Source organism: Ictalurus punctatus, chromosome 12 (genome assembly GCF_001660625.3).
Source record: "Ictalurus punctatus breed USDA103 chromosome 12, Coco_2.0, whole genome shotgun sequence".
Classification (NCBI taxonomy): domain Eukaryota; kingdom Metazoa; phylum Chordata; class Actinopteri; order Siluriformes; family Ictaluridae; genus Ictalurus; species Ictalurus punctatus.
Window position 1 is genome coordinate 21,007,271 of NC_030427.2, and position 26,014 is coordinate 21,033,284.

The 26,014-nt window shown below is 38.2% G+C and overlaps 2 protein-coding genes across 4 annotated transcripts in view; both read right to left on the reverse strand.

The window, feature by feature from the left end:
- The window catches only part of hivep3a (HIVEP zinc finger 3a), a 49,644-nt gene extending 37,398 nt beyond the window's left edge, over window positions 1-12,246 (reverse strand). The window contains exon 1 of one of the 2 annotated variants that reach the window (XM_017481770.3): window positions 11,452-12,246. The gene's annotated coding sequence lies outside the window, so the exon portion shown is untranslated. Of the gene's footprint in view, window positions 1-1,672; window positions 9,108-11,451 lie in introns of those variants that run through there. The other variant, XM_017481769.3, reaches the window with a different exon arrangement.
- A 134-nt stretch (window positions 12,247-12,380) lies between these two features.
- Window positions 12,381-26,014, reverse strand: part of serinc2 (serine incorporator 2) — a 155,551-nt gene continuing 141,917 nt past the window's right edge. Inside the window, exons 2-11 of one of the 2 annotated variants that reach the window (XM_053684012.1) lie at window positions 25,053-25,100; window positions 23,945-24,106; window positions 22,275-22,462; window positions 21,888-21,967; window positions 21,627-21,764; window positions 18,127-18,296; window positions 17,717-17,807; window positions 16,361-16,517; window positions 15,027-15,242; window positions 12,381-13,241 (exon numbers count right to left, since the gene is read on the reverse strand). In XM_053684012.1, coding sequence (XP_053539987.1) covers window positions 13,103-13,241; window positions 15,027-15,242; window positions 16,361-16,517; window positions 17,717-17,807; window positions 18,127-18,296; window positions 21,627-21,764; window positions 21,888-21,967; window positions 22,275-22,462; window positions 23,945-24,106; window positions 25,053-25,091 — 1,380 coding nt within the window. In that variant the 5' untranslated portion in view covers window positions 25,092-25,100 and the 3' untranslated portion in view covers window positions 12,381-13,102. Of the gene's footprint in view, window positions 13,242-15,026; window positions 15,243-16,360; window positions 16,518-17,716; window positions 17,808-18,126; window positions 18,297-21,626; window positions 21,765-21,887; window positions 21,968-22,274; window positions 22,463-23,944; window positions 24,107-25,052; window positions 25,187-26,014 lie in introns of those variants that run through there. The other variant, XM_017481774.3, reaches the window with a different exon arrangement.

Here is a 26,014-nt window from a genome sequence, read left to right on the forward strand (position 1 = left end):
CCCAGAAGCAACGACTTCCGAGAGTGTACCTTTACAAGGGATTGTTTGTCCAACATTATCGACTGTGTGCTAGCCTAGGTATAATCAGTCCCTCCAGGATTTTGCGATTTTGCAATCGCAGAAATTAACACAAAATCAAGCAAACTTTGCAATATTCTGAGGAGCTTGCAGTTTTTCAAAATTAATGCAGATTTGGGCCATCAAATCTGATGCAGTGTCATCATTGCAACACACATTCAGCCAAAGCCCAATTTTATGCAAGTGCAGTTTTGCCGATTCAAGCAGTTTAAAAAAAAAAAAGCACGAAAAACTCTGCAAGTTGCATCACAAATTTGAAAATAAATAAATAAATAAATAAATAAAATCTGCAGCAAAATCAAGCATTTTTGGTCACAACAATCACAAAAAAACCTCTGTGAAATCCTGTACGGACCGTATAAAGGACACCACGGTCAACAAAGCAGCATGACTTAAGCATCAATATTAAACCTACACTAGAAAACATCCTCCCAGCTTAGTCTGTTCAGCTGCCAGTTGCCAAAGCTGGTCATACTGGAAGCTATCTGAGTGCTGGTAGATGGAAACAGTTTCTGGATAACCACAGTGAGGTCATTCGAAAATTTATTTATTGATCAATTTAGTGCAGTCAGGAAACCTGGAAAATCACTTAACCAGCTGGCAAAGTTGTGTTTTATTTTTCAGTGTGTACCTTTACTGTACAAAGGATCAGTATAGGCTGTAAGCTTTTTCTTGTAAGGACACACAACCAGTGGGTATTAGTACAACTGAAGAATGAGTATTAAACATCATAACATCCACAGCACTGAGAGACACAAATTATTGATAGCATGAAAGAAAGCAGTTCTAATTTCTGTTCTCAGCTAAATCTAACCAACGAAAAGTGTGTCGAGTCTAACAAAGACGCTGCAAAATAAACAGTGATGCACACGCATGTAGTAGACTGAATGCACGCCGTGACATAACCATATTTCCGTATCGATATATCAATCCCTGCTTTTTAACCGAACCCCAGTCGCGCTCGCGCTTATGTAACGCTATTGATGATTTCGGCTCGCGCGAACAATGCGGAGAGGAGCCCCATGGTGCCCCGCGGCTGGATCCCGCAACACCTACCAGGGGGTGGGGGGGAAGCCACCATCATCAGCATCATCTTCCACATCTCACTCCATGCACACCATGATGCAATGTTTAAGTCATTTAACTTCAATGACTGTGATAATCCTTTGTTTTCAAACAACCCGTTCTCGCGCTTCTAAGCATTGTGATACTGTTACCAAAAAATGCTGATGATCAGAAAGAACCAGATTCATCAAACTGATTAAGGATGGCTCTCAGCTTCATTCAGGAAGTTCTGGATTGCACAATGAACCCAATCACTACCCCCCCCCACAAAAAAAAAAAAAAAAAAAAAAAAAAAAAAAAAAAAAGCTCGTGCTAGTGTTATGCTTTAATAGTCGCTTGAACGCAAACACTGCAATCTAATTGAGTGAGTGAACTGTTATGTGAATAAAGCAGCATGCATTCAGGGCAAATAACAGGAGTCCCTCCGGTACCTACTATGCGGGACTGTCCGATCTGAACTATCCGCAGTACATTGTGTGAGCCACCTTACACTAAGAGTAATCATGAAGCACTAATTCAAAAGCAGTACCTGAAAGCGCAGCTGTGCAACCTGGAGATGTCCTGTTTGCCTCGCAATGCCTGTGCATTATTGCATATAGGTCAGAGTCCGGAGAAGCAGTTGTAGCGGATGGTCGGCCATGCCTCCCACCTCCTGTCTTCTTTATTGGCACAGTAAGCAGAGCTGCAATCTCACTCAGAGCATGGGGAAACCACGCCCCCTCTGTGCACTGGCTGTCAGTGCTTTTAGTGCGATGTTGTGCGCACGCGTATGTGCGCGCGCGAGTGTGTTTAAGGTCAATCCAGTTATCGTAGTGTGTACTGTCTCGCTGTATGATCAGTGCTGTACTATTAGTGTATGACTAGTCTGACTATGTGCCCCATGAGCCCTATGAGCGGTAATATGTACTATGGGCACAGTGTTGCTATTGTTCTTAACAGGAGAGAGTATCTAATGCATGCAGAAAAAGTGGCTAGAAGTCACCAGGCGACGTCATATCAGCATATCAGCATATTTATTGTAATGTTATAACCGTTTGCAAATCAAAACATGTAACATGAGCACGGAAGAGTTTGTGATGACACTTATGTGATGATATGATTATTTCTATCTAGAATGTGGACAAAAGAAGCTGTGGTGGTGAGATTTCAGGAAATAGACATGAAGGGAAAAACATTCTGGAAGGAATGCCTTGCTTTTAATTACTTGGAAATATAAACAAGAATATAGTTTAAACTGAAGAACCAAAAAGTGTGTGGCTGGAACAAATAATGGTGACCAGTGATAGGTTGTTGGGAACATTGGTGACCACTGATTGGTTTTTGGGGAACAATGGTGATCAGTGATTGGTTTTTGGAACAATGGGGATCAGTGATTGGGGGAACAATGGTGATCATTGATTGGTTGTTGGAAACAATGGTGATCAGTGATTGATTGTTGGGAACAATGGTGATCATTGATTGGTTGTCAGAAACAATGGGGATCAGTGATTGGTTGTTGGAAAAGATGGTGATCAGTGATTGGTTTTGGGAACAATGGTATTTTTTCCACAGAAAACATTTAGAAATGTAAAATGTATTGAAAAGCATATATGAGGCTGATAAAACACAAAATGCCTAATAGTTTATGGTTTATAGCTAATAGTTCATATCAATTATATAAAGTCATCTGACATGTTTATTTCATTTATATTCAAATTTATCCTCCAATGAGTGGTTTTCAATTACATCTAGCACATTACCTCTCACTGTGTAGCCAAATGTGATTTGCAGTGCCAATGATGTGAGTGGCTAAAGGCCGTACTTCTTGTGGAAACATTTGTGTGGCTTTGGAGAACAATATGATATAATTGCAGAGAAAACAAACAACCACAGACATTGTGCGGAGGCTTCAATCGGCATGTTGCGCACATGGCAGCTGGGCGAACTGTGTGGAAAAACATGCTGCGTGACAAAGCCTGTGATTGGAGTATTCGTTACACGACAGCCAAAACAAAACCACAGAGTATGTGAGCCTCTAACCCTTGCAAATTTTGTTATGCAGAAAGTATATGAAGACCTTCAACATTCCTGGTTAAAAAGTGATTAAGTTGGACTTATATAAGTAGTGACTATTGGAAAAATCAGTAGAGAGGAAAACCAGTAAGCCAATAATGTTAAATCTTCATGCAGTTTTATTTTCATTCACAATGGGCTGAATTAATGTTATTTTATTAGTAGCTAACATAATTCTTCTATGAACTACTTATGTGTAAATTCATTCTACATCTAATATAAAATGGGTAGTAACTAACTTTATAAAATCCAATGTGCGCGCGCGAGTGTGTTTAAGGTCAATCCAGTTATCGTAGTGTGTACTGTCTCGCTGTATGATCAGTGCTGTACTATTAGTGTATGACTAGTCTGACTATGTGCCCCATGAGCCATATGAGCGGTAATATGTACTATGGGCACAGTGTTGCTATTGTTCTTAACAGGAGAGAGTATCTAATGCATGCAGAAAAAGTGGCTAGAAGTCACCAGGCGACGTCATATCAGCATATCAGCATATTTATTGTAATGTTATAACCGTTTGCAAATCAAAACATGTAACATGAGCACGGAAGAGTTTGTGATGACACTTATGTGATGATATGATTATTTCTATCTAGAAATATTGGAAAAATCAGTAGAGAGGAAAACCAGTAAGCCAATAATGTTAAATCTTCATGCAGTTTTATTTTCATTCACAATGGGCTGAATTAATGTTATTTTATTAGTAGCTAACATAATTCTTCTATGAACTACTTATGTGTAAATTCATTCTACATCTAATATAAAATGGGTAGTAACTAACTTTATAAAATCCAAATCGACTTAATTTCATGGTTCATCTTTTCACTGATTTACAATATGTGATATTTATTTTATGATTAACTTCTAAGTTGCCTTTTTTTGGTTTAAACTTCTTTTCTCAACAGTGATCTATTTCTTTACTTTAGTCTCTTTTGTTAATTTGGTTATTAATGACATTTAACTACTTGCTGATAGTGGTGACAATGGGATTAACCCTTGCTTTATCTCTGTTTAAAGAGAATGCTATAATCCAGCTCTCTCACCTCTTCATCTGTACACCCTGCACAAACAGATCATCTCACAAAACTTAATCTTTCATCACCATTGTAGATCGCTAACTAGGTTAGCTGGGATACCAGGGAGCATCAGGTACAAGGCAGGGTACACCCTGGACAGGGTGCCAAACCATCACAGGGCACAATCACATGCACCCTTTCATGCACTACGGACACACCAATCAGCCTACCATGCATGTCTTTGGACTGGGGGAGGAATCCAGAGTACCCGGAGGAAACCCCCACAGCACAGGGGTTTCCACAAACTACACACACAGTGGGAATCGAACCCCCAACCCTGGAGGTGTGAGGCAAACATGATAACCACTAACCCACCGTGTGCCCTCATTCATCAGTCATGTTAGTTTAGTAAGACCTTTTGTCATGCCCATGAGGGACAATTCCACCTTTGGCCACTAGAGGGTACCCTGACTGTACTTGCAGAACTTCTTCTGTTGTCTCCCTCATTTCCTGTCTAACCATACTCATGTGTTTGTTATTTTCCCTGCTTGATTAGTGCTCCATTTAAGTTCCCTGGTTTTTTCTCCTTAGTTGCTGGAGCATTGCTTCAAGACAGGTTATGTTTGTGGGTCTCACGTTTGTTTTTGTTCATGTTTAGCGTGTCCTTGTCTTCTGAGTTTCTGGTTGTCCTGGTTCCCTTGCGTTTCCTATTGCTTGAGTCTGTTTCCCTGGTGTGTTCCGCATGTGCATGCATCTCCCTGGACTCTCCTCCATGACACCTTTGTAAGCAATACCCCTCCATCTTTGTATGATACATGATGGTTTGCTCTACAAAATACTGTAATTCTTTGCTTCTTATTGTACATCGATGGGCATCATTGCATTGTTCATGAAAAAGAAAACATTCATAAAGCACTTTCTATTAAAGTTGGCTTTCATTGTATGCTTGGCTTGTACTTGTCTCTCTTTGGTTAATGGTGTCTGCTAGATTGATATCTTTACACTGATATGATCAATATCACCATATTAGTGGTCTACATTTGGTGACAGCCCTAGTTCTACTTTTTATGGCAAGATCCCTTTAGTCTGTCCCTCATGTGGCAGCCGTTTTGTTGATCAAGTGATGAACACCACTGAGACGCACTATTTCTATCACCGTGGTGTGTGGGTGCTGTTTTTCCACCTGAATTCCCATGATTCCATTCCTCAGTGTCATAGGAACTGGGGAGTTAAGTGTGATGATGGTCCTTATGTTGTGTTTGAAAGTAGTTATAGGAACTGTCCTGCTTGGGTTTCCCTTTTTGAGCTTTTCCCGGTGGAGATGTTTTCATAAAACCACAAATAGACTTGGTACAACATGCTCCAAAATATCCTGCAGTGTTATCTGTCCCCGAACTGGCAAGAGTCCTTATGCAAGTGGCAAACACCCCCCACTGTGGTCCATGTTGTAGTAAAGTCAATGGTTACATAACAGAATTATACTTGCCTGCTGATTCCTGCTGGGTGTGAGGGGGACACCACCAGGCCTCCACAGAGTGAGAGATGGATAGCGAGACTGAGATAGACATAGGAAGTGATGCGGGATATACATGATGACATGTAAGGGAAAGGGAATTGCACAGATGGGGAAATATTGGGAAGTGGAACTACAAGCTACTACAAAAACATTAATATTTAATCTGCAGACAAAAACAAAGATAATCCCTGATATGCAAGGCTTACTGATAAAGGTGACACACCTGTTTCATTGCTGATGAGAAGCAATCAATCAGAATTTCAGCATTTGAAAACCTGAAACTACTAATTTAATGAAATAAGACTTTAAATACCTACTGTTAACATGGAAAATTCTTTTTGTAAAAACACACAAAAAGGCTAAAACAAATCCTTAATATTTTAATAGTAAATGATTCATATAAATTAATCAACAAAAGTTAATTGGCTTATAAATGAGAACAGCTATAACAAATAATTAGACACTTTTTAATTCATAACAGTGAGGAACAACTTAACATTTAACATCTTGTTACTCTACTGATTCTCTCCTCTAGTCAGTGTGTGAATTATACATTAACTTTCAGGGAGGTCAGCTTTTTCAGTTCGCCCAGATTAACTGGTACGTGTAATGCAGATGCGTACTTCAGTAAACCTCTCTGCTGTAGGAACACAACACTCTAAATGATATAATTCATAAAATGCTGTTCAACTTTATGGGATGAATAGTGCAATGAATGCCTTAGAAAAGTAAAGTAGTATGTACTTTCTGAACTACTCCTCAATTTGTCTTTTCTTGCCAGTAAAATCTGCCTTATGTCTGTTCCCTTTCTCTCACCAGTGTTAAATGAAATCTGAGTGCAAAAAAGGTCTGTTATTTATACGTGAAAAGGTCAGTGGATCAAGTCTCAATTTATTACCAACCTAAACCATATACAGTTAAAACATTTATGAGTCGTGACTAAAGCGTTGTGTCTTACACAATCAGATGGTATTGGTATCAAACAATTTAGGAAAGATCAAAAAGAATGTTTAAAAACACCACAGTTTTTGTATAATACACCATTTCAGTATGTCAAAAATTATATTGAAGTGATTCCAAGCCATTTCACCAGTGAATGGATGATTGAGAGAATGTAAGGCTGGTGCCAAGATGTCTGAACCTAGAGAGAACCACTCTCTGAGGACAAAGGACTACTTCGAGAACAAATACTCAATCTTTCTCCCACAGAATTAGCATCCACACCTGAGATAGTACATCATGCTGAGAAGAGACCAGGAAATTGTCACTACACTGTTTCCTCCTACCTCTCCTCACACTCTTCTTTCTCTGTGTCAAGATCACCCTAAACACACCCAAGGTCTATATACATTACATAAGATGTCACCTATACAGTATTTTACAAAAGGTCTCAGTGTGACTGGAAAATATGGTCTCATTCCCTCAACAGCAGTTTAAATAAAAATAGTACATGCTGTTAAATGCATACCCTCACAAGGTCCCTCACTCAAATTACCTCCTGTATGTAAATTAGGTACATCCTTCCACAGACATCAAATTATAATCACAAACAGCACCTTTTGGTGGACCCACAGAGCATCTGGGTATTTAGGGGAGAGCTGGCCAAAGATTCTGGGAATCTGTAGACAGATCTCCCACACGATCACTGTGTGTAGTTTTTTCTCTACCAGGTATCTAAGTGTTGTCTCTCTTATGTTGTATTATTAAGTTTTGGATTTGATTGGAATGTAATGTTGCATGTAATTCTTTCTTATTATTATCAATAGTAGTATTGGATTTTGATGTTTTCATACCTGGTAAAGTAAATTAGACTTGATTATATTCTGAATTATTCTGAAATTATTGTCCTTGTTAGAGCAATTCTGCAACCAGGTTAGTACAGGCTAACAATTTGGCATTAAGTTAAGTGTACTTAGAGTGTACAGGCTCAATATGAAATACCCGTTTAGGACAACATAAAGTTGATCGACCAAGTCTAAATAGGGAGAAGTCTAAACCTCTGGTTATTGTAATCTTACTCTAGTTAACATGTACATAGGAAACTATGGCATGATTATATACAGTATCTCACAAAAGTGAGTACACCCCTCACATTTTTGTAAATATTTGATTATATCTTTTAATGTGACAACATTGAAGAAATGACACTTTTCTACAATGTAAAGTAGTGAGTGTACAGCTTGTATAACAGTGTAAATTTGCCATCCCCTCAAAATAACAACACACAGCCAATGATCTGTAAACCACTGGCAACAAAAGTGAGTACACCCCTAAGTGAAAATGTCCAAACTGGGCCCAAAGTGTCAATATTTTGTGTGGCCACCATTATTTTCCAGCACTGCCTTAACCCTCTTAGGCATGGAGTTCACCAGAGCTTCACAGTTTGCCATTGGAGTCCTCTTCCACGCCTCCATGACGACATCACAGAATTGGTGGATGTTAGAGACCTTGTACTCCTCCACCTTCCGTTTGAGGATGCTGTTTTGAGGCATGCTTGGCCAGTCCATCACCTTTACCCTCAGCATCTTTAGCAAGGCAGTGGTCGTCTTGGAGGTGTGTTTGGGGTCGTTATCATGCTGGAATACTGCCCTGCGGCCCAGTCTCCAAAGGGAGGGGATCATGCTCTGCTTCAGTATGTCACAGTACATGTTGGCATTCATGGTTCCCTCAGTGAACTGTAGCTCCCCAGTGCCGGCAGCACTCATGCGGCCCCAGACAATGACACTTCCACCACCATGCTTGACTGTAGGCAAGACACACTTGTCTTTGTACTCCTCACCTGGTTGCCGCCACACACGCTTGACACCATCTGAACCAAATAAGTTTATCTTGGTCTCATCAGACCACAGGACATGGTTCCAGTAATCCATGTCCTTAGTCTGCTTGTCTTCAGCAAACTGACAGGCTGACCCCCCACCCCTTCAACCTCTGCAGCAATGCTGGCAGCACTCATACGTCTATTTCCCAAAGACAACCTCTGGATGCTGAGAAGCACTCAACTTCTTTGGTCGACCATGGCGAGGCCTGTTCTGAGTGGAACCTGTCCTGTTAAACCGCTGTATGGTCTTGGCCACCGTGCTGCAGCTCAGTGTCAAGGTCTTGGAAATCTTCTTATAGCCTAGGACATCTTTATGTAGAGCAACAATTCTTTTTTTCAGATCCTCAGAGAGTTCTTTGCCATGAGGTGCCATGTTGAACTTCCAGTGACCAGTATGAGGGAGAGTGAGAGCTATGACACCAAATTTAACACACCTGCTCCCCATTCACACCTGAGACCTTGTAACACTAACAAGTCACATGACATCAGGGAGAGAAAATGTCTAATTGGGCCCAATTTGGACATTTTCACTTAGGGGTGTACTCACTTTTGTTGCCAGCGGTTTAGACATTAATGGCTGTGTGTTGAGTTATTTTGAGGGGACAGCAAATTTACACTGTTATACAAGCTGTACACTCACTACTTTACATTGTATTCAAGTGTCATTTCTTCAGTGTTGTCACATGAAAAGTTATAATCAAATATTTACAAAAATGTGAGGGGTGTACTCACTTTTGTGAGATACTGTAAAGCTAATTTTACTTAGATATTATTGGTCTGTCTCTGTAGATTTTAGTGGTCATGACCTCTGACTAGAGATAACATTGCTATAACTAAGTGTTACTATCTAAGGGGACTAATAAAGTACTATTTAGGAAAGGGTAAGCATGGGACGGTCATCTAAATAGTATTAGTCAATTACCTCTGGCTAATGCCCAAGACTGGCAAGTTTGTGACCATGAGATCCACGCACACGACCGGCGTGAGACTTCACATGCAATCCGAATGAACGAGCACAATTTTTGTATAAAATAAATTATATCAAGTATAGAATATCAAAAGTATCGAAATATGAATAACTAAGAAATAAATACAACACTGAGGTTTTTACAGTTGGAGTCAGATGTAATTTAAGAGAGAGTCAAGCAGAATTGGAATGACAAATTTAAATATATTCCCATCACTTCAAAAAGACAGGAACACGTGGAAATCCTACCACGTTATTAGATACTGTCGCTGGAGCAGTGAGTGGAGCCTTACACATGCACAAGAATGGGCACCAGTTAAAATTATATTGCTGTGATACATGCTGTGAGTAACGTATATGGTCTAATTTACTTTTACATGGTCGTAAATTACTTGTTCAAATTCACAGTCGTATGCTATTAATTAACTGTATTTTATCAGCTTGCTTCATTCATCCTCAAGACTTAAAGTGACGTAATAAAATAAAACTTCATCTTAATCATTTCACTATAAACATTTAATTTTGATGAAATTTATGCTTGAGATACAACTATATTTAGATTACGACATTTATTTTCCAATAAAAAGTGTCTTTCAAACACTTTGAAAGGGTATCTCTGTGTATCTTCATTGCATTCGGATGATTGAGTGCACGATTGCATGGTATTTCCTGCATTTAGCCTACTGGGCAAGCTCATGCATTCACAAAAATATGACCCATTTCTGGGGTGGTCAAACTTAGTTACATTTTCTTTTCAGATAGACTGAGCAAAGCAAACTATTTTTCACTATTAAAATTTAGTAGTATGTGAAAATTCAGACCCTGCCCCTCTCGTTTTGACATCCTTCGGGGGGGGATCAAGCTTTATTTCAGTCAACCACCCCCTCAACACACACAGCCCCAAACCCCTGTTCTTCGCACCTGCTTCTAGTGCTAATCTAATGATAACTCCCTGTTACAAGAACAACCAATTGAAATTAAAAACAAGTAATGTGCAAAAAATTGTGGATTTAAATGCATCTTTCTCTCTACCACAGTTGCTGCATCATCATTAATCTGAACCAAGCAAAATAAAAATACAAATAGCTAAGTTTAACCTGCCTCTAAACTGGAATTGCTACTCATATTTTACTGCTACTCAGAAAAAATCAAGTCCCTCAACAGTGTGCTGCTGTTTGCATGTACTATACATATATTTATTTTTTTTTGAGTGAAACTACCGGTCTTTCAGGTGTTCCTCTTTTGACTACTCTCACACTGCCACTACCATTCAAAGTTCTGTCTGCAATATGGGATTTCTTCCACCTGTTGCTTATCGGTCAGCCTGTTAAGGGTTGTGTTACGATTGAACATTATTTAAACCTTTTCCCATATTCATTCTGATGGCTCTGTTCCACTTCTTGTTATCTAAGCAAGACGTCCATAAGGGTGCGAGTGAATTCGGATGGTCTGGATTTTGTGCTCTTTAAAACTGCTTTATCACCATTAGGCCAACTCAAAACAGTTTTGCACACGATGCTACAGTATCATACAGTATCCCCCCAGTGGCTTCATTATTGTATTACATTCTACACTGGAATAGGTCTAGGCACTCACAAGCTCGCTTTACACGATACAATTTTCAGCCTTTGGTCGGGAATTGATATCGGTCATCTTAGAACGCATAACGTGATGGCAGATTTACTAGCACCGCGACTAAAGACAGTCAACGAGAAAATATCAATTAAAATCTCAGTGTGTGAGACCACTGGTAAGACAGTCATTTAAAAACCACCATTATGAGGATGGCAAAAATGCTTGATTTTGCTGCGGCTTTTCTTCTAAAATACACAATGGAATTTGCTGAGTTTCTTGTGTTTTTTTTGTGGAAAACTTCTTGGTGAAATTGCAATTGCACAAAATGTTTGTTGGTAAATGAGACCTTTTTAGCTGTACTCACATTTGACGCATGTGAACCGAAGAAGCTTTGGCTGAATGCATGCTGTGATGACGTCACATGACACATCTTGGGCCAAATCTGAAGAAATTTTGAAAATTGCAAATTGCCGTTCATTTCTGCGATTGCGATGCCGACTGACAAATAATAAAAAAACAAAAAATTAACCAGAATCACAATGTAAAACAGGCTTTATATTAGAGCAGGTTTCTCTTGCTGATTGAGTAAATAATGTGTCAAATACAAAAATCCATGTTGTTCATTTTTCATAATTGACATCTTAAAAAAATAAATAAAATAAAACAAATAAATAAATAAATTTTGAGTTACATACTGAATGGTCACTATCGTATAGTCAGACACCGAGGGCTGCATGTATCAAATCAGTTTGAATTTAATCACATGCTCTATTCTAAGATAAATTTTGTGTTCCATATGAACCTACAAAGTAGACATTTGAAAAGTCTCTACTACAATCAGAACTTAAAAAAAAAAAAGAAAGGTACAAGAAGGGATCATCAATCTTCCTGCTCTCTCTTAATCTCTCCTAAGGAGTACAGTGCTATGAATGTGGGTCTTGTGTTCACCCCAGCCCATGCCAAGCTTATGAGGGGGAAATCACATTCCCCAAAGCAGCTCTTGCCAAGTAGATTTTCATGTTTTCATGTAAGTGAGAATGAGTAAGTAGGGATTTTCTGTGATTCTGAACTGGGCTGCTATGGTCATGTGACAAAGACCGAACGATGAAAGGAAACACCCTGCTATTATAGTGTAGCTTACTGTAGTGTAATCACACATGGCTACAACTTCATCATTATCCTGGCAGGTGCGCACACACACACAGCCCAGGTCACCTAATATGTATGATTTAACTAACAGAAGCTCAACTGTAGGAAACCCAGTGCATTTCCCCAAAAAAAAGAAAAAAAATGCACAGTGAGAAGCTTTAATTATATTTTCTGCAAGACAAAATGTGCAAAATACAAGTAAAATCAGTTTAAAACACACAGTTCCTTCAAAGTCAAAAGTTCAGTATAAAAGCACTTGCTTTTTCTTTGGTCAATGTGTACTACAAAGACATCTCTTAAAAATCAACAGAGGAAGATTTTACCAACACCATACAGCAAGTCTGATTTGACATTACTGTGCAGAGTGAAAACAATGAAAAGTTGCACTGTTTACAGCATGATTGTTTTAGCTCTTACATATCATATACGCTATAATTACAGGTTGTTTTGTATAATAACAAGCTTAGTGTCTTTCTCAACACTTCACAGACATTTGAATAATAAACAACTCAGAGTATAGTGAATATTAGACAGCACATTTGAGGCAAGGGAGGAAATCAGTTTATTGATTTTGACTTCCTTGGATTCTGCTTTGGATGCATTCTCATTGTCTTAGAAAGAAATCTCACAATACGGCTAATATTGAGCCAAATGACCCTGTCAGTTGATTCTCATCAAAAAGTAGGCCTGTAGTGTACATTTTTTTTATCAGATTATATGTTTGATTCAGGTATAGTATAGTTATGAATTTCCTTCCTAAAAACATTCTTGTTAAAAGCAAGAAAGATGCTAGGTGTAAGTTTTACTTAACCACATGGATAAGGTCAAATGGACAAGAACCTGTGGTAGAATGATTTCTTTGCTGTTTAGCTGAAGTCTCGGTTGCTGAGGATCAGAGGAGCCACAAGAGTCCAGAGGTATAGCGCCAAGGCCAGCCAGCTCGAGCTGATCTTCACCCACACTGCAGGCATAGTGCTCTGCATCGACTTGTAATCCGTGTCAGGCCTTTCACAAACAAAAAATAAAAGACGAAAAATGAGAAACAGCTAAAAATCATACCTTTATATAACTTTGTTACGATTTTACATTTTGAAGTATTTTTAGGTATTCAGTAATTATTTCTGTGTCTATGCATCATTGCATTGTGGTCGAATTATGCTGCATCAACTTGGAACTGGGAAGTCTGAGCTCAAAACGTGGTGAATAAACAAGGATGCCTTCATGAAAGCATGTTTTGTCAGTGTTATAGATTTACCTGTCGAATGTAGCCATGTTGATTGGTCTAAAGTAAATACTACTATAAACTCATTTAAAGAAGAAGCTATTTTATTTACTGTTGAGTGGCCATGTTGACATGATGTCATAGGCTGAACTCAGGGTTGAGGACACCTTCCCAACTTTCAGAGTAAGCATTCCAAATTGAGGGGTCAGAAAATTCTTTCAGTCATAGCCTAAAGTGGTGTGGTAAATTTTTTTTTGTTTGTTATATTAGTGTTTCTGTGCTATAGTTTTTCCTAAGCTAAAATCTTTAACTTAAACTCTGTCAAGCCTTAAAATTATATGCCTGTAAGTACAGTACATCTATGAAGAAGTAATTACACGTCATTCAGTTTATAAGTAGCACTTGTTTGTCTGCTTGTCACTGCTAAAATTCACGATTTTATAGAACTGGCTGCTTATAATAAACCCACTGAAACAAAGACGTGATTAGTTACATAATTAAAACGTTATATAAATTGAGTGCAGAAATGAAGGTTAGTAATCACCTCACATTGATATTACAGTGGCCAGTCTTAACAATTTACATGATTTTGTTCTTCCTGTTGATTTTATTTTTTTATTTCTTTGCCGGGTACCAAAAACATCTACATCCCACGCAGCAAGCAGAAAACACACATATCAGAGCTTCTATGGTAGTTCACATTGGCCAAAACACACAAGGAAAAGCCGTGTGAGAAAATATTAATCGGCAATCACAGACATTCGCATTCTAATGGGATTGGATATCGCAGAGGATCACAGAGTTAGCCGAAAAACAGAAGGCAATTTGCTCTGGAATTTGAAAAACACAGACTTGGCAGATTCAGACGGGATTAAAATCGCAAAGTGCGTCCGTGAAACATGAATTTCTCTAACGTCCCCCTGGAAAACTAGTCCCGTCCGAATAGGACTTAAGGCATATTTTCATAAAAACACCGGGTTCAAAATCATTGCTACATCCACAGTTAGTATTTGTTGAAGCTTCTGGAGAACTGAATGTAGGTCTGGAATCACTGCCTTGATGAAAGCTCCATTTACACCAAAGATTTAACGTCCTGGGAGAGGCAACCAGGTTTTAGTGTGAAATAACCTACTACTCAGTGGAAAGCAAAATGGCATAATTTTTCACCCTGGGCATCTGATTCTCCACTGTAACCTACATTACATATGGAAGCTATTCTAAATATGCTGATGGTGTTAATAAACAAAAAAGATTGTGTGTTATAGTTTCAATTATGATTAGATCTACAAGCAGCTAATATACGCTTATGGGTAAAGCCATTATGGCTTATGGGTAAAGTGTTTATTTACAAAATCTTGTAATATTTATGTACATCTGCTCATAGAAGGGGTTTCTTCTTTGTTTACTATACCGTATGTCGCTTTATTGAATAAGAATACCCACTCGAGGGCAAAACAATTCTTAGAGTCCATAAAATACAGACGAGCTTTTTAAAAATGTTCTTATTCTTAGCTAAACACTTAGAGTAACATCTTTAAACCCATTCCCAGACTGGATGTGATACTCACTGATACCAGTTGGTTAGGTTCATCATGATGTAAAGAGAAGCCAGGATAAGGCAGAAGTGGAAGAAAGAGTAACTGTAGGTCACTCCATCCTCTTCATTATCCACAGCACGTTTCACTCCATCATCCCCCACTTCTGCATCCTTGTCCACCGCCAATTCCTGCCTCTCCTCCGTCTGCATCAACTTATTCACCTGAGAGTTATTAGACGACCGGATGCTGCGAGAAATGTGTTGAAGGGTGTAGTAATAAACACAAATTTAATTTTAAAAGAAAACGTCCTAACCATGCTGATTCCATTAATCAGGTGCTCAACAAAACCTCCAGTTTCAAACTTCCGATGATTGATCTTAAGAGGCATTTGGTTTTATGGTTGTCACAGATTTCCCCTTCACCATGTGCTCATGTTTGATTTGGTTTTTGTTCTAGTACTGTCCCAATGGTGTGCACCTGTTTTGCGTTAGGACTTGATTAGTTTGTCTATGTATACACTACTGTTCTCATGGCATTTGTCAAAAATTCTCTCATGCATTACATGTATCTTGAAGTCTAAGCTTAGGCTTCCTACATCCTGGTTTTGACCTTAACCAGTGTTTTGACCCCAGTTAAGGAAACTTACTATGATTCCTGGATTGCCCACAAGAGCATTGAAACTTGTGTCCTGCATCATTCACCTGCACATTACAGAAGACTTCCCAACAAACAAAGAAATAGCAGGACAAATTAATCTAGAACTAACAAAAAACAGGTGCACACAATAGGAAAACAAACCAATGACTGGGCAGGGGCAGAAGTAGGACTAGAGCAAAAACCAAAACAAACACAAGCACATGGCACTTTACTCTCCATAGAGACCATGACATTGGTCTAATGTCTAAAGCCTAATTTTATTTTGTAGTCTGAACAAAGTTTTGATACCCATTTCTAACAAAGAGCTGCCGTTTGAAGGTTTAACTGTTAATTTCCCTTCATTAGGTATTTTAATGAATAACTGAATTTTGCAAAGAAAAGACAACCTTCCCTCTAGCGAACTGATATATCCCCCTTTTTATTCTTCCACACACCAGCTATCAGTCTTCTCCCTACGTTTAAACGACTATAACAACTCTTCATAGGCACCTAGAACTCCAGTGAGAACAAGTGTTTGATAGAGTTCTTGTTAAAATTTGGTTAAACAACAACAACAACAACAACAACAAAAATAATACCTCTATATATTATGTTGCCAGCTATATTTTATACACAGCCATTTTGTGCTTGCAGTGTATCATCAGTTGTTTTAAGGCCAGAAATTACACTCAATAATAAACTTGCATTAATTTCTAAAAAATGCTCACCTGGCATACAGTGTGCAAAAGAGGAAGAGGAGCAATCCCACTATTCCTTGTGCATCCCACCACTGGACTTGCCCAGGGGGGATGGTGGGGGTCGGGGCAGTCGTGGTGGTGGGGTTGTTGGTGACCAGCTGTAGCAGGCTGGGGTTACATTTCCGGTCTTTGTGAGAAATTTAAACCATTACATTTGGAAATTTAAACTCATCCATAAATAAATCAATAAAGCAATTTTCATTTGCAACCCACTGTCTCTTCATATGCCTGTTATTTTTCTTCACTGGAATAACTGCATGCCTGTATATCAGCACCTGCCTCCAAGTTTAAACAATTCCCAAATAAGAAGCTTCTTATTTACTCTGCCCAGTTACAGCACCTCCAAAATAGCTCTAAACCCAGCAACCATTACTCTCTGCTTAGTAACGGATATTAGCATGTGTACCAAGAGAATTCCTGTTTGTATTTGTGGCGCAAATGTGGTTATTTCGCTTTTATAATCCTTTCCTTCTTTGTAATAAATGTACAAAATGCTTTTTTGTATTCACCACAAAGCAACACTCCACATATCCAGTTGATTAGAGCCCTTAGACAAATAATAAGGATTTCTGATGACGTCAGTTCAAGCAATGTCGAACTCTTCTGAAAGTACAGTCAGTACAGTACTTCAGTTTGAAGTACATGCTGTAAGTTCCTGTAGGGGTACCACCACACACAGAGTGACTCGACTGTGGGTTCAGCACCACGGCTAGCGACGTAAACACATATTGGAAAATTAGACGCTATTCTCTTGGTGGTGACTTACAAAACTTGTCCAAAAAAAAAAAAAAAAAAAAAAAAAAAAAAAAAAAAGGCTCACAAATTTTGTACATCATTAGTGAAACATAAAAACGAGTTACAGCCAGTTTTATCAGGGCAGAGCTGCACAGCCTTACATTCTCACTGCTATTGTGATGGGACCATTAACGCATGCAAGCAGGCAGCAACAGCGGCTCAAGCGGCATCTAGGTATCCTATATTTATGAACTAAACACACAAAAAAAAAACCAAGTACATAAAATACACGAGCATCTGAGGATCTTAATGACCTTTAGGCACTTCTGAATGGCAGCCTGTATTAGTGACCTGCACGATCTGAACCCTAAAATTGATCTTGCCTATCATAAGCCAGCACTGATCTAATAACCCACCAATCCCTGCATCCCTACCCCAAGGCTATCCCTTTTCATGATCCCAGTTTTCTTTGTAAATAAAACACCTCCAGGGCTTAAAGTGATCTTATTGTCAAAGTGTTTGTTTCAACCTTGGGAACATATCATATAAAATGTAACAAAGTAGTTATAAGTGGGTACAAGTGTGACTTACTGGGGTTGTTGCTCATAGCAGACCAGGTGAGATACATGGTATACAGAGAGATGAGAGAGGACTGCAGCAGACCTGAGCCAGGCTGAGCTTCCTGTTCACACATGAGGGAAAAAAAACCCACATGAAATTTGTATAATATCTCAAATATATGGCTATTATATCAAAACTAACAGCAGCAGAGAGAACATACTAACCTACTGCTACCTAAAAAGCTTTTCGATGGACAGACTTTTCTAGGATGTGCTGTTATTGGAAATTAATTCTCTTTGGGGGTGGTAAGACTAACTCTGCTTCATGTCTGACCACCACCCCATCCCACCATTGTTTATTTTCCTAATGTATTTAAATACGTTTTGTACGTTAAAGGTTCATTTTATGAGACAAAGAGGTTAGGAGAGAGAGAGTTCTACCTGTACTTTAGGGAGAATTGAGACGACAGACACTATGATGCAGAAGATAAAGTTCAGGCTGATGAAAACTTTGTGTTCAGTGCAGTCATCTGGCTGTGTGTAGAACACGTAAAACATCACCATTGCAGCAAAGGCGCATGCATAGTGGAAAAATGTAAAGGACAACAGAGCTGCAGAGAAACACACAGGAACATCATTGTTTGTAACGCTGTGACAACAATAAGACCTGCCAATTTTTTTTAACTATATTTCTCAGTGTGATGAAGGTTATAATAAAGGAAAAATCTCCCAACTGCTGGTTCCCATTGGGAAATGGTTTACCATATGACTCAATATAATCACATGGTTGGACATTTAGGGAAGGATAGGTCTGTGAATCATCTAATGGCCCGTTTCTATTGACAGGGTATTCGCAATGATGTACACAGGTGGTGTGTGTTATGCCGTGAATGTCAACCTGTGAACCCTCCAGCCAACCCAAATGAATCACTTCCCATAACTGTAATCTCTTTGAAAGAAGTTGTATGGACCTCATAGGACAATTAGAAGGGGCATGCGAGAGCACACATTCATAGGAGTCCTACTGGGCTATGCAACAGAGTGTTGTGGAAGCTGACTGACAAGGCACTGACTGCATTCATATCATTTAGTGAACCCCTCAAAAATATGATTCAGAAGTTTATTTGCAAGCACACAAGAAACTCTTTGTTTTAGTTACTGTATGGGTGGAAGCCCTGGAACATCTTGCATGTCCTCTGAAAACACTGTCAGGAAGGAATGCACGAAAATTGTTTTTTTGAAGAAGGAAAATTTAGAAAGAATAGTTCTAGTGTTTCAGATAATCCAGTCATAGTCAATAATGCTGGGGATTGATTCGTGAATGAACAGCGGTAAACTGAAGCGCTTAACTAGCGGGTTAATTAACTCACCCAAATGCATCCTACACACATGAGATTAATCAGACATTTACACAACATTACAACTTGCTTCTGCACAAAGTGACATCAATGCAGAAGTGAACCTGAACTTAAGTTAAGCGCTAGGTAGACTGGTAAGTCACGCTCTTTCCGTAACGACACACTAAAACACAGACAACGAAGAACTAAAGAATAAAGAACTCACAATATTGTATTACAGTAGTGTACTCTTTACAATGTCATTTCATTAGATCAAGTTTTCAGAAGTTAATATATAAAATTTTTATATATTATTTTTCACATTTTCTCATCAACTAAAATGCCACTGACTAAAATTCAATGTTATTTTTGTCAGCGTAAAATTGACTAAAATGAGTAAATATGACAACAAAATATTGACAAAATTTAAAGTATATTTTCGTCAGAAGACAAAAACTATGCTGTTGTATTACCATTATATCAGTGGCATAAAATGGTCTTAAAATGACAATAATATTGTTTATCGCAATTATTTCTGGGACAATATATCGTCCAATTAAATTAGTCATCGTGACAGGCCTTAGAAGGAAGGAGCTGGGACCAGAGGTAAGTCAAATAAGATCAGACAATTCACTCTGGTCCCCTGTAAAGTCCAAGGCCAAAAGCATACTTCACACAACTGAAAAGGACAATCTCTACAAGCTTGCAGTCACAGTGTTTTTCTGGTGACTATATGCCTCTGCACTCAAGGGGGCGACAGAGTACACATCAGAGAAGTCTAATGCCTTTTCAATGCATGGGTTAAATCAGAGCAAACAATTTCTCAGGCATCAGTTTTACAGAAGATTGTTACAAACTAATCATATTTGATTTTGTATGGCTTTTCATAAATCAATAAATACATACATACATACATACATACATCTAACCACCCTGAACAAGGTTTTACTTCATTACTAAAACATTAATTGGCCACATTTAGGACATTTTAGTTAAAATAACACTTATTTATTTATTTATTATTTCCTTAATATTTGTACAGCCTGGTGGTATTACTTTACTTCTGAAATGCTAATAAAAATGTATTCTAGTTGTCATAAACAAGTGCACATTGCACATTGGTCATTTGCTGAATATATAAATCAGCTTTGAGTATGATGTACTACGCAGCATGTTCAACTCAAAAGAACAAAATTATATGTCCAAGAAAATATATCTGGACTGTTATGTTTTGTTAGGTTGGGAATATACTGGTCATGTAGTGTATTACAAAGAAGTTCTTTCAAGATTATATGCAGATTATGTCCTGCAAACATCCTAGACTGGAAGGAGTTCAAATTGAAAGAGATTGCAGTTCTGTACGTCTAAACAATTATTTTTTAATTAATTTAACTTTTCAAAGAAAACGTGTAATTGATGCATTTTTGTTGTTAACTATCAAATTTAAGACAATCTGGTGTGCCTTCAAACATTTTTTAAATATATAGAATGTGTTAAGTTTTCCAGAACTGATAACGACACAAGATATGCCTGCATCATCTGTTTACATGCTTTGTGATTATAAGTTCAATGGAAACTCCAACTATAATGACCACTGCCACATTTAGAGTAAATTTAGAACCCAAAAAATGCGCAATTCAATCCAAGTGTTCACGTTTATTTACTTGTGTGAATCTCGCCATCTCAGAGAGCAGAGGTGTTGGTCACAGTAACTTCACAGAACACCACATAAAGCTCCTCCGTGAGTGGTTGCCCAAACACACACACACACAAATAAACCCAGATTTTTAAGAAGACCTCCAAGCTATGCTAGACATTGGGGTACTCAGGAAATCCCACAGGAAAGTCTTACAGTAACTGGTGCAGTTCCCATGACAGAGGAGTTGGTCCACTTCTGCCTCACTGGAAAAGTCAACGCAGTGTCTAAAATCAAAACAAATCCAATGCCAAGCTGATGTACTGCTATTTTGAATGGGTAGGGCTCATTTTATTTGACATTAGACTTGACTATGGTCAGATCCCTGACTCCAGTATCCCATCTTTTTGAAATGCTGTGTCACATGGCACCTGGAGGAAAGCGCTATTTGGCCTCTTCTGCATACATGTGCTCACAGATGCCCAAAACTGGGTGGTGTCACTTTGATTGACAGTTTTGCTCTTGAGTCCTAGCCATGGATGGCTGTACCATCATCAGGATTCAAACTCACCATCTCCAGACGACAGCACAATTGTTGTTATGTTCCCTCTAATTAACAATGCTTCAACAGCACATTCACAAAATCTAGTGGCCTCATGACCCTTGTACTCTGCCTATTGTGATTACCTGTGGTAATGGCTGGCAGTAGCACATGCAGTCATCTAAGAGATGTACTGAAATCCTTGACCTGTGAGTTAAGTGAAAGCTGTTTTTTTTTTCTGGGACAGTAATGTGACAATGGGGGCTTGGTCAAGCATCAGCTTCATAAGTAAGGTGGGGTTGGAAAGAACAAGGACATAAAATGTGATCATCCACATCTGTGTGATGTTAACCATCAGCCTATTGTTTGTCAATAGGACCAGAAAGCAACATCAAACTGACAAGCCAGTACTTTGGGGTGATCCTACCTGCATACCAGCACTTGCTGTTACCATTCTCTGCCTTTTCCACCCAACTCTGGTTCCACGTGTGAGCAAAGTCCACCAGCAAAATCAGCTGCATCAGGATGAAGATAAAGGAGCCAACTGCACCAAAATAGTACCACACTGCAAGAACACATGGAACTAGGTTAGACTCTGTTGTTTATGTGAGTGTGAATTCATTGTTACTCACTGGTTAAAAATTGGGCAATTATAAAAATCTGAATTTCACAATTTAAAAAGTCACACCGCTGTTAAATGTGCCATCTGGGATGAAGAATGCTCCTACAGTTATTCCAACCAGTATTAGGAACTTAAAGAACCAGAATCTGAAGGACACACAATGCACAAACACACGTGAGCTGGCAAGGAATAATGCATGCAAATACATCCATTTTAAATAAATAAATAAATAAATGAATAAATAAATAAATAACTTGATGATTAGAGGACAGTAGAATTATTTGAATTGTAATGCACTGGAATACTTGAATATTGTAATATACTGGCTTGTGCCAATCATATCATACAATTAAGTCCTGGTATAAATTTTTTTTCCAAATGAACACTGTTTATGAATTAGTGTTGACATATACGTGTAATTTGTGCAACCCAGACTAAAATTGAGCAACATACCCGTTCTGAATGGAGGCCCGTGGGTCTTTGCTGCTGCGCACTCGGATCATGATGATGGAGAACAGGAAGAAAAAGCAGGCCAAAGCGAAACACATCCTGTACACAGACTTATAACCAACAATAACATCACAATTTACCTTTCCTTCAAAGCCAGGTATGGACATGCCTTTTTCACAAAATCCAGGTATCTGTGGAGCATGAATGGTGATCAGGATTAAACAAAAGGCACAGCTGAAGGCTTTTTATCCAGGCAGTATGCTTTTATGTTTTCAGTGCATGCATTTATGTGCTCGTACACCCATCCGAGATTATCAGTTAGCATGATATCTCAAAAACGAATGGCTGAATGTTTGTAGGATTTATATATACACAGGAATTACCATTGTAGAAGCCCAGCAGATAAACTGATTTGATTTTTTAATCGATCCAAACAAGGTCAAGGTTACAGCAAAGGCAAATGTCTGAAAATACTTTTTCCTTCAATAGTTTCCTTTTTGTTTTAAATATATTTAAGGGAAGTTCAGGCATACCAAATTAGGTCCAGATAGACACTGGTCCGGATAGATCTGAACACTGCATTTTCATTTTAAAACGTTCTCGGTCTACACTGGCATTTTCAACACCCGCTGTACACCATCGTCCACCGTCTTGTTTGTTTCGAGTTAAATGGGTCACATGACTGCACCACATGACTAAAAATATATCATAGGAAACAGAGATATTCAAAAACTAAGTCCACACTACAATGAGAAAATGGCATTTTCAAATTTATACACTTGGGAGAGCGTTTTCAAAGAGCTCAGTTTTCACCAGACAAAAACTCTGTTTCAGTGTGGATGGAAGGTCAAAACATGAAGAAATTATATATTTTTTTTAATTTAAGCAGAATAATGGAGATGTAACCTTAGTAACAAGAAGGACTAGACTGGACCACTGGCATTGAATTCTACTTGAGTTATTTTAAAAGCCTAAAAAAATTTTAAAAAATAAAACAAAAAGTTATAAACAATGATAAGCATACACCTCTCTGCCAACTATTTAATAATAATAATAATAATAATAATAATAATAATAATAATAACAGCTCCAGGGTCCCTTGTTTGATCCTTGGGTTACTGTCTCTGCTGAGTTTCTGTGCATGTTCTCCCCATGGGTTTCCTCCTTGTTCTCAGGTGTTCTCCCACCTCACAAAAACATTCCAGTATGTGAACTGGCCAAGCAAAATTGCCCTAGGAATTAATGAGTGTGTAAATGCCCGTGCGCATGGTGCCCTGTGATGGACTAGCATTCAGTCTGGTGTGTGGTGAGTGTTCTGGCGCACTATGGCTGCCGTCGCATCATCCAGGTGGATGCTACACACTGGTGGTGGTTGAAGGAGATTTCCCCTCATACAATGTAAAGTGCTTTGAGTGCCTAGAAAAGCGCTATATAAATCTAAGGAATTATTATATTCCCACCTCACACCCAATGATCCTGGAATAGGCTCTGGGTCTACTATGACCCTGACAGGTATGGAGCAGTTACTGAAGATGAATGAATTAACATCATTATGATTATAGTATACTATAGTCATAGTAGTATCTATGCCCCCACAACCTACCTCAACCAGTTTTCATTTAACAGTTAACCTTTAACTCCCTGTCTACTTATGAATAAATAGGGGTGTGTACCTGTTCCAGGTGAGTCTCCATTCCAGGCAGTATCATGATGATGGACACGAGGGTGCCAAGCAGTAGGAAGAAGGTGAAAGCCAGGCGAGTGATGGTGGAGTTGAAAGTGGAGGGGCAACATCCTGATATCAGGCATGGAGCAGAGCCACACAGACAAGATGCCTACAGGAGAAATGGTACAACAGTGATTCAGAGCACCATATTATTCATAAATTTGCCAAGTATGTTTATTGTTATCCAGCCAACATGCACTATGGGAAGTGTTCTGTCTCTAAAGTCGAGATCTCTCACCAACTGCGCTCATGTGACATGAAAAACATTTACAAGAACCTAGAAAAGCATGAAATGCCATACCAGAGATTTCTGATGTAGACTTGAACAAAAACAAAGAATACCTTATTTGTTTGAGAAATTACATCACAGTCATATGCCATGCTACAAATCAAAGAAAGCTACGCACTTAATAAATTCAGATGTAACATTCAAACATTGAACAGTGTGTGTGTGTGTGTTTATTTGATTATATATGTGACTGTACATCATTCCCTTCAAATGCTACTGTGCTTTAAATTATGGCATATTTTGTGTATGAGCCCATGCAGTAATAAAATACATGGCAATATTTATGATTTAATAGTTTATTTTATTAAATATAAAAAATCTAAGAGGTGTGCATTATAGCTGACACCTACATGAACACTTTCCACTTGGTTATATGACTGTAAGTCATTCCCTTCAAATGCTATTGAAGGTAGAAACGTGTAAACAATGTCGTATGTAACTTCAAAGACGGTCCCTTAATTTCCGCATGTCTGCGAATATCGAACGTCCAACATCAACCCAGCTTTATTTAGGTACATTTTCACCTTTTCTGACTTGACCCAGGCCTACATTGTGTTTAAAAACTGAAAAATACAAATAAATACAAATAAATACAAATAAAATAATAAATCTCGCCGTAAATTATTTGACGTAACTAAAGAGAACCCGGAAACAGTGAGCTAGTGACACAGTAGCAAACTTTATCAAATCAATACCTATCCACACGGAACAATACCTGACACTGGGTATGCGTATCGAGTAAAAACGTGTTTTAAAAGTTACTTACGCAGCTTGCCAGAGAGCACAAAGCCATACAAGCGCCCATTTTTAATGCGTCAAACAGCAGGAAAACTCGAAAGTACGGAAGTTCACGCGTTCAACAACAGATGAAGTAAAACTCAACAAAGCGGCAGTGATTGGTCAGAAATTCTCAGAGATTTAAAATGGACCAATCAGAATGGACCTTATGCGCTTACACTGATTCAGAAAGGTCCATGAGGTGGTCCATTCTATATATATATATATATATATATATATATATATATATATATATATATATATATATATATATATATATATTCAACTGCTTTTATTTCCAGCAAATTTCTTAACATGTGTACATATTAACTTAAAAACTTTCAACAACTGAGACATAAACTGAACAAGTTTCACAGACATTTGACAAACAGAATTGTAAAGGGGGGGTCCAATATTAATAGTCAGTTTGTCAGTTCTTGCTGTGAGATGTTACTCCACTCTTCCACCAATGCATTTGCAACTGAGAACGTAGTAATGTAATGCATTACATAAAAAAATATGCAATTTAATTAGTTACTGATGCCAATAAAATGATGTCACTTGCGTTACAAATTTATTGTTAAGAAAACAATATTAAGTAAAATGCATTTTAAAAGAAATCACTTTTTGCCCCAAAGATTTTCTCTTTAGCCCTGAATAATTCTCCAATTGGAGTGGTTTGTCACTACGTCTCTGAACATCAGTAAAAGAAGACCACCTGTAATTTTATATCTTCAGTGAACAGATGCAAGACCAATCAGACAGACAACACCCGAGGCAAGTTTTATGATAAATCCAACGTTTTCGGATCATGTCATATATTGACGCACGCTAAAATTACTTTTAATTTCACTTTGTAGTGTATTTTTGTAGGTTTGATAGTAACGTGTAAGTAAAGTAATTAGTAATCTGAGTACTTTTTACATGCAGTAATCACTAATGTAATCAAAT